General features: G+C 45.6%; 1 protein-coding gene across 1 annotated transcript in view; it reads right to left on the bottom strand.

Annotated features, from left to right (window-relative positions):
* ADAM22 (ADAM metallopeptidase domain 22) overlaps positions 1-12,603 on the bottom strand; it is a 158,255-nt gene that overhangs the window by 127,861 nt on the left and 17,791 nt on the right. The window contains exon 3 of the mRNA XM_015424136.1: positions 2,801-2,877. Coding sequence (XP_015279622.1) covers positions 2,801-2,877 — 77 coding nt within the window. The remainder of the gene's footprint in view (positions 1-2,800; positions 2,878-12,603) is intronic.

A 12,603-nucleotide genomic window follows, 5' to 3' on the forward strand; every position in this document is an offset into this window, starting at 1 on the left:
CAGACGTGATTCCCAATAACATCAGCACAAAGGAGAACAACTCCTCCTGGGACAAACAGGCAAAGGTTCCACTGCAGGGGCAGCCCTTGCATTAGGCAGAGTCAGATATATTACCTTAGGCAGTGGACTTTAGGATTTCACTAAAAGCAATAGAAAACTGCCACCTCAGTCCATGGTCATATTCTTGCCATTAGGAGGGGTACCATCGAGATGTTCTACTTTAAGCTCCAAAATAGTATTTTGCCCAATCTCATTGCTCCAATTTGCTCCACAAGTCAACTAGGCCAAGTTATTCTGGATCCCAGATGTAGCGGGTGGGGTGTCCAGTGAAGTTGCAGTCTAATTCAATGACTTTGTGGGCATCTGGTTATTTGCAAGGGATATCATCTCCCTCTAGCAATAGCGGCAGCACATCTTGCAACCCACCCCAGAACACACACTCATCTGTTCCACACATCACCACCTGTTCCACACATGTAAAAATGCATTCATGATAAAAGGCCCGCCTTTTGCTCAGCTTTGCACATGTTCCACATTAAAATAAGAAACTGCCGCCTTCATGGAAGAGGCCATCTCTCTCAACTGATGCAAAACATAATCTGTACTTCTTCAACCAACAGCTATGTCATTTTACACCAAGCAAGGAATGGCGTTTCATTCTTTTTCAAGATACAGCTTATATTTGATTACATTTTTTTCCTAAATGATTTTCAAATGTTTCCTTAATAGTCTTCTCAAGCAGCCATAAGCTCATGTGTTTGTGTTATACAATATTTACAGAGGCTTCATTTTTCAAAGAACCCAAAAACAAAATGATACACCAATCACACAGTTTTATTTCCTCCATTTCACACAATGTAAAATATGATTTATTGATATTTTTAAAGTAGCTATATAAAGCAGAGCAAGCACGACTTGGCACTGAATATTCTGAATTTTTATTGTGCAGAATAAATCGTCATGTTTCTGTTACAAGTTTACTACTACAGTCCAAACGGGAGTTTGAACTGAAATTCACTGTATGCAATAGCCATCTTTCTTTGATCAAGAAGGGACCAAGCCAAGGTATTCACTTTTAGGTTCTTAAGCAATTAAAATTTGCTACTTACCTTTTTAATATGTTTTTATCAAGGAATTTTCAAATGGGGTTACAGAAAATCAATACAATATGACAGAGTTACTGATAAGGAAAATATAAATCTGGTTTCAGTATTGCATATGACAATTCCTATTACTCCAATCTAGACATGGACACAAACCGAACCCCGAAGTGTTGTTCTCTTTAGGATAAAGACAGATGTAACTTTTAAGTCAATTTGCAATGCTTTGGGTTTCCCCCCCCATTTTTTACAATTTATTTTACTTCATTAGACCCCACCTGACAGCCCGTTCACAGCTATCGCTTCTTATATTACTTCTGCCTTATATCACTAATTTTCCAGTAAAATATAAGGCACTGTATAGACAACACTTTTTTTTACTTTACTACAAACCTGAAGTATAGAGATAAGCTGAGTTTTAAAAATAAAATAGCCTTAAACTTCGCCCTTCTGGATTTTTGGCTTTTGAAGCATACTTACAAATAAGACACAAAAAGTGAGAAATGTTTTCCTTTCACTTGCTGCTACCTCCTCCTCACTTGTTCCTTCCTCCCATATTACAGGATGGACCCTATGACTCCCCTTCCATTAAACTGGATTAGAGGACTCTCTTCTACCAAGTCTTTCTTCAACAGAGAAAGACTTCCTTCAATGGAGGATGACTTTTTCTGATGGACAGATGCTTCCTCTGGTAAAGAACAGTCTGTCTTTGCTGATGGAAGTATTTCTCTGTGGGAGAAAAACTTGGATGAACCAAGTTATAGGATCCAACTCTATGCCCAACAAGACTCAACACCCTCTGAAATATCGGCTTGGATGAAGTTAGGCATGAATTCCAAAAACATGTAGGCTCTCAACCTAGATAGCTACACAAGTGCTTAGGTGAAAAGAACTGAACTTAAGCACTTTCCTGAGCCCACCAAATTTTCAATCATGAATGCAGCTGGGCTCTGCCCATCCATATCCTTGCACCATGGCTCTCTATCCACTAGCAGGTGGGAAATGGATAGATGGGACGTGGAACCAGTAGGAATGGCATAGAACCAGCCATGGCTACATCCTCTATAGCTGTAAAGCTAGCAAATAGATACAAGGCAATGTACATCCTTGCCACAAAAAGGGGAGGAGTTTAAATAATATTTATGCATTGCAAAGGGGAGGTACAAACTGACTACGATAATAACATCCCTTTGTGTGCATAGGGTTCTCCTTGCACACTGTGCTGGATTAAAGCCAAAAACTGAATGCATGCTCTCGGATCAGGGACAACTATTCCTCTGTGGCTGCTAGCACCACAGGCCTAGATGACAAAAACTTGGCAAATACATTTAAAGAAAAAACAAGACTGTCTTTTCTCAAAGCAACCTTTTAGGCTTATATTGGGATCCTTGAAAGGAACACAATGCATTTACAATATGTATTTTCCACCTTCTTGAATTGAGCACCCACTAACCTGGTTGTCCACACATACCAATGTTAGTTATTTTTTTCTTTCACAAAATTTCCCTACCTGGCCACCAGAAGCCAACTCTTGTTCACCCCATATCAACAGCTCGTAGGCATTCACGAGCCTGACACCATGAAAGGTTCCAGTTAAGACTGGTACCATATTAGAAACACATCAAAATATACTGCATCCCATACCAAGAATACAAACATAATGTTCTAATATCAACATATTCATATATTCATGTACTTACTGATTTAATTCTACATCCAGGATGAAAGAAGATCCAAAAGCATCAACTTGGAAGCTGGCTCGGGCAATATGAGTAGACTGCAATGTTAAAATAATTGAAATGGGTTAGCATTCAACTATCCCCAGTGTATTCCGTAAATATATAATGAAGAAAATGTACTCCGTATCATCTCAGACATATGCAATTAGGCTGAATTATTTACTTCAAGTTTTTTCCCCCCAAATTGTAGCATCTCAGCCTTTTCTGCAAAAATTTAAAACATTCCCCTTTCTATATTTTAACTCTTGTCATATTCAGCATCCTTACAATTAAGGAATTTGCTAAATAACTCGCAGTTAGTTGTCAAATATTTTACCACCATTTTTAAAAAAATGAATAAAACTTATATTTCCCCCTCTTTTGCACTATAGTTGTAAACTTAGTTAATGCAGGCTTGCCAACTCTAACTTGAGAAATTCCTGGAGTTTGGGGGGAGGTACCCAGGGAGGGCAGAGTTTGGGGAGGGAAGCCAGTAAGGATGCAATATCACAGACTCCACCTTCTGAATTTGCCAATTCCTTCAGAGAAACTGATCTCTATAGTCTGGAGGTCAGTTGTAATTCCAGAAGAATTCCAAGTCTCACCTGGAGGTTAGCAAATCTAAGTTCATGCCACCTAAGTTGGGGCATATCTACACTATAAACCTTTTTCAGTTTTATATTTCTTTAAGCATCATTGCTTCTCCCAAGAAAAAAGCCACTGGGTCTCATAGTATGATGAGAGTGTTCAGCTCTGCTTATTGTGTTTTCCTACACACTGTTATGCCCTGAGGAACGGGGTGGGGGCTGGGTGGCAGTGGGAGGGGGTTCGACCTTGCCTCAAGGTTATTTGTGTTCACCCAGTCACTAGCTATTAGCTAGTATTTGTGTTAGCTGTACATAACTAGTGAGAGCTTTACATACCGTATTTTTCGCTCCATAAGATGCACTTCCCCCCCAAAAAAGTGGGGGGGAAGTGTGTGCATCTTATGGAGCGAATACTGCAAAAAAGAGTGGGCGAGCGAGGGGCCGATCAATCAGCCCGCCGAGGACTCTTCGTCACGGCCGCGCAGCTGCCACCTGATATCTGGCCCGCCCGGGGACACCACCTGCCCCATCCAGGACATTGGGAGCCGCCCACAGTTGTCCCCCCTGTCCCCCCGGGGTCTGGCTGCCGGGCGCAGGCGGGAGGCGACGGGCCCATCGACAGCCGCGGCCCTCCTCTCCGCACCCTCGAGTCGAATGGTGTGTTCTTGTCCTCCCCGCTGTGCTCGAAGGGGACCCCGGAGGTAAGTCTCCCTCTCGGGGACAGGCTGTTGAGCTCCGCGCGTCAAGGCGGGGGGAGGGAGCTCTCGGCTAGTTTGTCTTTCCACCCGCCCCCCCTCCCGTGTCGCAAGCGTGGCAGGCGGCTCGCTGTTCCAGAGCCAAGTTGTGCCAGCAGCTAAGTCTGGTGGAGGCTTCCCCCCTCCCTCCCTCCCTCAGGGGTCAGGGCGGGTCACCTTCCCCCTCCCTCCTGCCTGACTTTGTTCGCTCATCCATCGTGCACCAGGAGATGTGGGGAGCTGTGGGGGAAGGGGCCGGCCAGCCGGCCAGAACTCAAGAGCCAATGCACAGCCTGCCCAGGGCGGCGGGGGGGGGAAACACATCAGGCCAGTCGCCTCTACCGTCCACGCATGCAAGAGCCGGGGATGCATCAGAACCCTCTAAGCTGAGCCTCCGGCTCACACTTTTTTATCTCCACTCAGGAAGGATGGCTCCAGAGCAAACTAAATCATGCAGCAGCCAAGTCACTCACTCACAACTTTAATGCCAGTAGCTCACAAAGCAGAATTTTTGCTCACAAGACTCCACAGCTTAGAAGGAGCATTCCCACCCCCCCACCCCCGAGAGCCCTGAGAAGGGAAAAGCTCTCGCTGCTTTCCAGAAGCGTCTCAATTTGTTCGCCGGTCTTTTAATCTGGCGGCAGCCGAGGACGGGAGCGTGAGACGAGTGACCCAGAGTGCCTTCGTGACGTGGCTGACCCCTGCAGGCTGAGGAGGAGCCCCCGGCTCGGAAGGATCGTCTTCCCCCCGGGCTGACAGCCGAGACCAGAAAGGGGGGGGTTGGATGGTGGGAAAGACCGCAGGAGCCGCGGGCGGACGCCGCCTTCGGCCTCAACCAACGTTCCCCCCCCCCGGCGCGGCTGCATTCAGACAACGACCATGGTTGAATCCTCCTTTAGAAACCTGGCTTTTTTACCCAGTTCAGAGGTCAAATAATCAATCTACAGTTAATTCCAAACCAGGAAGGCTTCAGCTTTTCGGCTAAAGGAGGTGGAGTAGCAACATAATGCGTATTCACAAATCCATGGAATTCTTGACTGGTTCTTGTCATGCACAAACAAAGAATGCTCTGGAATTCCTAAAATCATACTTCAAACTAATTGATAACATTCTGTGATACACTACCATTAGCACTAAAATTAAGAGTTTCATAGAATCAAAAAACTGGTGGTAGGAAACAGCCTAACTGGAAAGCATACCCCATAAAATATGAGTAACATAACCAAAGTTATGAATCTCCTCACACAATACGATCTGTCACATTCTTATGGCTGCAAAAATATTAAAGTATTAGTAAAAAATGAAAATATAAAGGGAGGGGGAGAGACTTGGGGGAAAAGAGATGGCCTGTTTCCAAAGCTTCTGCACAGCTAAATGCTTCTGGAAAGTCTCACTGGCTGACCCTCATATGTCAGTGAATTAGAGGGTAATTTGGCCAAACATGTCTGCTTTCCTAAAGGAATGTAAAATGAAGCTTTCAAGAATATAATCCACATTTCAGTGACTCAGCAGTCCATGCTGGCTTGCCAATTTCATTGATATACTCGGTCTGGTAGGGGAAACTGGGAAGCATCAGCTGTTAGGGAACAAGTGCTCATTCTGCATGTCCATGTGCCTCAAAAGGAAGATGACTGACTGAGTCCAGCAAGCCTGTTTGTTCTTAAAAGCAATTAGACTGCCCGAAGCAGATAACGGGAATCAGCAAGAAAAGGTACTGAAGGTCTGCAAAGGAGAAAGACCCAGCTGACGAGATAGTCTTCCAGGAACCATCTGTGTTAAGCAAACTCAGAACTGTTCTTGCTATGCACATTTATCGCACGTGCTGAGCCATACAGAATATTAAATCTGTTTGGGAACTTGGATTCCTTACAATATCCCATGAAATCAAGGTTCTAGTCTTCACAATTGAAAAATAAACTTTGAAAACACCAGCACTGCTATCAATAACTGCAGACAGCAATAAAAATCAGCAATCAAAATTTACATTAAAAACAAAACAGGGATGATACAAACCGAACAATTTGGAAGAAGTCTCGGATTTTTAAAAAAATGTTAAAACCTGTCTCAACGCACCAGAAGACTGCAAAGACCTACACCGGGGGAGATTGCAGCTATAGAGTTACTTCCCCCCCCCCCTTCCCCCTTTGCCTTATATATTTTCCCCCAAGTAAAGTAGCCTGAAACTTAAAGTGTAGCACACGGTTAGGGCTATTGGGATACCCCACACACACCTCCCCAATGGGCAAGACTCTCAGTGAGAGTCTTCTCTGGAATTGCTCCGGAGTCCCGGGGGAGGGAAAGCCCATTAGAAGAGCTCCAGCTAAGAGGAAGAACAGAATTTAGTAAAAGATCTTAAGAGAGCAGAGTAAAAAAATGGAGGAATAAATTTCTTTTTTGTATCTTACTTTCTATTTTACTTTATTGTAATTCATCTTATCATAATGATTTAGAAGCGAAATATATATAGAATATCTCCCTTATATATAAAAGCTGAATGGTGGTGGCACTTCTCTAGAACATTCCACATGCTCCGGAATTGGTTGACGCCCTGGTGTGTCACTCAGAATCTGTCCCTATCCACAGAATCTGTCCCTATCCAACATTCTAAACATTTGCTTTTCCTTCCCCCCCCCCATAGCCAGTCAGAACACAGAGGTTATTTGCATATGCAGCCTCATTGGCCTTTGCCTCGGAACACAGAGGTTGTTTGCATATTTGACTTCCCATTGGATTTTTTTGCACACTGCTATTATGCTTTTCAGTATGATTTGTTAGCTGCTTTGAGTCACAGAGGAAAGTGGGATATAAATATCTGAATAAATAAGTAGTTTGGGCTGGTTGATAACATTTAAGCAACTTCCTGTTTGCTAGGTTAGGAAGGGTTCTGACAGTGATTGTTCCAGCTCTGTTATACTTGACCTGTAATGCTGGTTCTCATATTTCACTAAAAAAACCCCAAAGTAGACTGCAAGATTTCCCCCCCCCCCTCTAAGTGCTAGTATGTTTTCTAAGGGTCAGCGCAGGGTGACAGTCCAAGGCCAGGTCTACCAATATAGTGGAAAGGGGTGGATAGACCAGTTCTCTGGAGGTCAGGTCTACCCATATAGTGGAAAGAGGCAGGTGGACCTGTTCTCCAGAGGCCTGGTCTACCCCTGCAGAGGACAACATTTTGTGAAATGAAATTTGACTTGATTCTGTTTTCTCTTACAATGTTTAAACTATTCTTAAACTATAGTTTAAATATAGTTTAAAAGAATGCATTCTGAGATTTTCAGAAGGTTATAGAAATAATATAAAAATAATTTATGCAATAGTCAAATGCAGACTTGCTCACAACTTTAATGCTACTAGATTTTTTTGCTCATGGGATAGAATTTTTGCTCACAACACTGCGGAACTTAGAGGGAACACTGGGTTGGGGGGCTAGGTTTTTTATTTATTTATTTATCTTTCGACTTTCTACCCCGCTCGAACCCCCTAGGGGGTCTCTGAGCGGCTTACAGTTAATCGCTTATCCCTACCTATGGCCACATATACTGGGGATGGGGACTGCCCTACCGGCACCCTGTGGAGGGACTTTTTGTTGATCTTCTTCCTCCCGGGTCGGCTTGTCGGCTCGGGTTCCAGGCTTCCGGCTTTCACTTCCTCCTTTTCATCGCGGTCTTACGGTGGCGGATCAGCAGGCCCCTCTGGCGCGCGGTACGCTCCGGCACGGCTGCGGCTCTGTCCGTTTAGGCTCCGCTGCGCCTGCGCCTTCCACGACCCTCGCGTCTCCTGGCTCCGCCTTCCGCCGCATCCGGTCCACCGAAGATGTTGCACTCAATCGCCATTTTTTGCCGCTCGCTGCTCTGCCGTTCACCGCTCGCCACCACTGCTCCACAAACCCCCTCGACGGGGGAGGGTGCCCCCTACCATCTAAGGTAGGTACCCAATTTATCTACTCGCATTTTTAGATGTTAATTCCTGCTTTCGAACCGCTGGGTTAGCGGGAGCTGGGACTGGGGCCAGGTGCTCACTCTAGCCGCGGTGGGTTTCGAACAGCTGTAGCAACTGTTCATAGATGTTACTAGCAAGCGTTTAGCCACCTGCGCCACCACTCCCTTCCCTTCCTACCGCTCTATGAGGTAGAGGCACCAAAATTTCAGCGTAGTTTCTGATGCCTCTCCTCAAAAATTCTCCTGGAATTATAACTTGATCCCCAGACTGCAACAATCAATCTCCCTAGGAAAAATGGTGGCTCTGGAGGATGGCTTTTGGAGGGATATACCACTCCATGGTATATCCCTGCACTGTTCCCTCCCCAGGCCCTATCCCCAAATATCCAGAAATTTCCCAAGCTAGAGTTGGCAACCATAACTGGGATCCAGAGTTGGTGTGTCTCCTTGGCCTCCTCTCTCAGACCTTTGAAAAGGCCCTGGCATGCTTGAGATGTGCCCTGTGGCATCCCTCTACCCAGAATCCCCACAGGACATAACTAAGCCTACAAGGTATCAATAGCAGCTTTGGAACCACTGGCTGTTAGATGGTTTTATTTTTAGCTAATTCGCTCTGCTTCTCTCAGCCAAATGAGACTACGATAAACCAAGACCATGAACTGTAACACAGAGAATGAGAGACTGATCTGATTACTGTTTTCCTCTGAAATGGTGGGGTATGTGACCACAGAGAGCAGAGGGGAAGCTTTTCTGAGAACACCACCATAAACTTCCAGTTGTTGTTGCACATGCTTCCTTGACTTTCTTGGACAACAAAAGGTGGGAACGCAAAATACCAAATGTGATCCCAGCACACATGCATCAGGGCATCTCTGTTCCTGTTTCTAAACGTTCATTTGAACTATCCAGAACTCAAAAATTAGTCTCCACAACCTTACTAAAGCTAAAACTGTCTGGGATTGGATTCCTCCTGGGAACCACCATCACACTGCCACAAGTTCTATGTGGGAAGAACAGCGGATTGCCATAAAAATAATAAGAAAGAAAGTACCTGAAGCCAGGCTTAGACTCAAGTTTTTAATACACAGGTGAGTTAATATGAGATAAAAAAGTATTCTCTGAGGTGGCCATCTCTGCCCGAGGGAATGAAAATCCTGGATATGTTCAGCTGTTTGCGGAGATTTATGGAAAACAAAACAAACATCGGTGTATTTGGATTAATCATATCCCAAGTCAAATGATTTTATCTAACAACAGTCATGGCTAGCAGCATAGGCTGGGTCCAGTGTTTGGTTATGCATGATGATCAAAGCGGGAAGGCAACAAGGCTCCAATCTGCTCAGAAAATTCAATTGTGGAAGCAGTTGCAGTTAATCCCAGATGGCTGGGCTTGGGGTAAGAAAAATACACACATTCAAAGGCAGTCTCTGCCTAGTTGTTATTAGTTCACATGATTTAGGCTAGACTCCTAAAATTGAAAAGAGGGTACAGAGCTAAATAATAGCAACCCTGGACTCAAATCCAATAGCTACAAAAGGACATGCATGAATTTGTTTCTTCTTCTTTTAACAGGACTGCCTCCCCCACTGAAAATTATAATCCTGGTAATACACAGGGCTATTTTTGGGCAGGAACGCACAGGAGCGGAGTTCCGGCTGGCTCCTGAGTTGGCCACGCCCAGCAGGAACTTATTAGCATAATAGGCCACACCCAACAGCAGGAACTCATTAGGATTGGCTACATTAGGGGTGTGTGGCCTAACATGCAAAGGAGTTCCTGCTACAAAAAAAGCCCTGGTTTTGACAACAAACAAGGTAAACAGAATAAGAAGCAAAAGGTGGGTGTGGCTGGATGAGCACACTTCTGGTAACACAAGGGTGCGGCCTCATATGCTAATGAGCTGTGCTGTCAGGGGTGTGGCCTCATATGCTAATATGTTCCTGATGTTGGGTGTGGCCAATTATGCTAATGAGTTCCTGCTGGGCTTTTTCTACAAAAAAAGCCCTGGTAATACAGATTTTTTTATATTACGTTTTTAATACCTGACCCGATCCTCTAACAAGGTTGCCTAGGCTGAGTTCAGACTGGCAGTATGCCCTGAGATAGACACATGCCAGAAACGTTTCACAAACGGATTAAAGGGGCCGTTCACACAGGCACATCTGTCAGGCGTTCCTCAGCCGTACTCAGCCCGTCTTGTAGCGCTTGCCTCCCAAGTTTAAAAAGTACCTGGTGAAAGTGGTAGCAAACCCTGGAGAGTGCATTCATCCCACACCAACAAAGTGTGAACGCCCAAAGCCGCAATTGCTTGTACGCTTATGCGCATATGCACATAAGCGCATATCTCCAGATTACCAAAAAGAAAGCTGCACCTTACAGCCATGCCTCTACCAGGGGCGGGCCAACAGTGCAAATGCTCCCTTGCGCCTCCTCCCCGGTATGCTCCCGCATCAGTTGGAACAGTGTGACCGGGGAAACCCGGAACAAGTTGTTCTAGGTCTTTTTTGCCACAACTCCCTCGTGCTTCAAACTGCCAGTCTGAACTCAGCCCTAGTCTTATTGATCCAAGTCAAAATAATACGGAAGACAGAGTGAAGAAAGATACAAAAAAGTAGGGGCAGGGGATTCACGGGCTCAGATGGAAGAACAGCAGGCAGGCGGAGGAGGAAGAAGAATAAATTTGATTTATACCCCGCCCTTCACTACCCAAAGGAGTCCCAGAGTGCCTTACACTCTCCTTCCCTGCCCCTCCCCACAACAGACACCCTGTGAGGTAGGTGAGGCTGAGAGATCTCTTTTGAGAACTGCTCTTGGGAGAACAGCTCTGAAAGAACTTGTGACTGACCCAAAGTCACATCAGCAGCTGCATGTGGAGGAGTGGGGAATCAAACCCAGTTCTCCCAGATTATAGTCTGCGCTTCTAACCACTATTTATTTAATTGTTTGTTTGTTTATTTGATTTATACCTCGCCCTCCCCTCCAGGGCAGGCTCAGGACGGCTTACATAAAATTCAACAACAGACCATAACCATAAAAACAAAACTTAAAGTGCTAGTTATCAGCTTATACGGTGATGGCAAGGTAGTAATAGCAGCAGCCATACTAAAAATACAGTCAGCAGTTGCTATTACAATTTGGTGAAGCACAGCCTGTTGATGGTGGCATTGGGCACAGGGTCTTAGTTGTTAGATCTGGCTCCTTAACTAAAGGCCTGGTGGAAGAGCTCCATCTTACAGGCCCCACATAACTGTAAGAGGTCCCACAGGGCCCTAGTATCTTCCAGGAGCTCATTCCACCAGCACGGAGCCACCACTGAGAAGGCCCTGGCCGCTGCTAGCCTGGCATCTTTGGGACTCGGGAGGGCCAGACAATATTGAGACCCCAACCGCAGTGCTCTCTGGGGAACATGTGGGGAAAGGCAGTCCCCTGACCATAAAGGGCTTTAAAGGTATGCACCAGCACCTTGAAGTGAATCTAGTAGACTATAGGCAGTCAGTGCAATGCTTTTAGCGCAGGCTGAATGTGTTCCCACGTGGGGAGACCCAACAACAGCCTGGGCACTGCACTCTGCACCAGCTGAAGCTTCCAGACTTGGGACAAGGGCAGCCCCATGTAGAGAGCATTACAGTAGTCCAATGTCAAGGTGACCATCATGTGGATCACTGTCGCCAAGTCATTGCGTTCAAGTAAGGGAACCAACTGCCTAATCAGCCGAAGATGATAAAAGGCTGACTTAGCAGTGGCTGCTACCTGGGCCTCCATTGTTAAAGGAGGCATCCAAGAGTACTCCCAAGTTCCTAACCTCTGACGCTGGCACCAGCGGCTCACTGTTGTAGGTCGGGAGTGGGATCCCTAACCTCGGACCACCCCGACTCAGGCACAGGACCTCTGCCTTCATTGGATTCAATTTCAGTCAGCTCAGTCTAAGCCAACCAGCCACAGCCAAATTGGCTACATCAAACTGGCTCTCATGATTAAGGATGGGCATGAACCACATTTTTGCGGTTCGGTATTCATGGCTGAACCACGAACCGAACCATGAGCCAATACGCCAGTTCACAAATCAAACCAATTCATATCAGTTCATGAGCCATTTAAAGTTTAAGCCCCTGCTTTCTGTTCCCCGCAGCTTTTCATAGGGAGCAGAAAACAGTGGTTTAAATGGCCCCAAGCCATTTAAACCAAACAGCTGTTTTCTTTCTGCTCTTCATGAACCACCACTAACTGCATCAAAATTCATGGAAGTTCATGGCAGTTCTTCAGTTTGCGAACATCACTTCATGAACCACAAACCGCCCAAAATTCGTGATGAACTTCAATTTGTAAGCTGATTCATACCCATCCCTAGACACAATAGCTGGTGCCCAGCACACAGGACAATGAGACATATTTAAAAAGAAGGGCTAGTGTGAGGGAAGCATAGAAACAGATAAGGAAAGGGGCAGAAATACCCACCTTGATCCTAAACTGCAATCCTGAAAAGGACTGGGCCGGAGGTGCGCTGACATGGCCAGGCAAGGACTCTACTC

The sequence above is a fragment of the Gekko japonicus genome, unplaced genomic scaffold (genome assembly GCF_001447785.1).
Source record: "Gekko japonicus isolate JY-2015 unplaced genomic scaffold, Gekko_japonicus_V1.1 scaffold1268, whole genome shotgun sequence".
Taxonomy (NCBI): Eukaryota; Metazoa; Chordata; class Lepidosauria; order Squamata; family Gekkonidae; genus Gekko; species Gekko japonicus.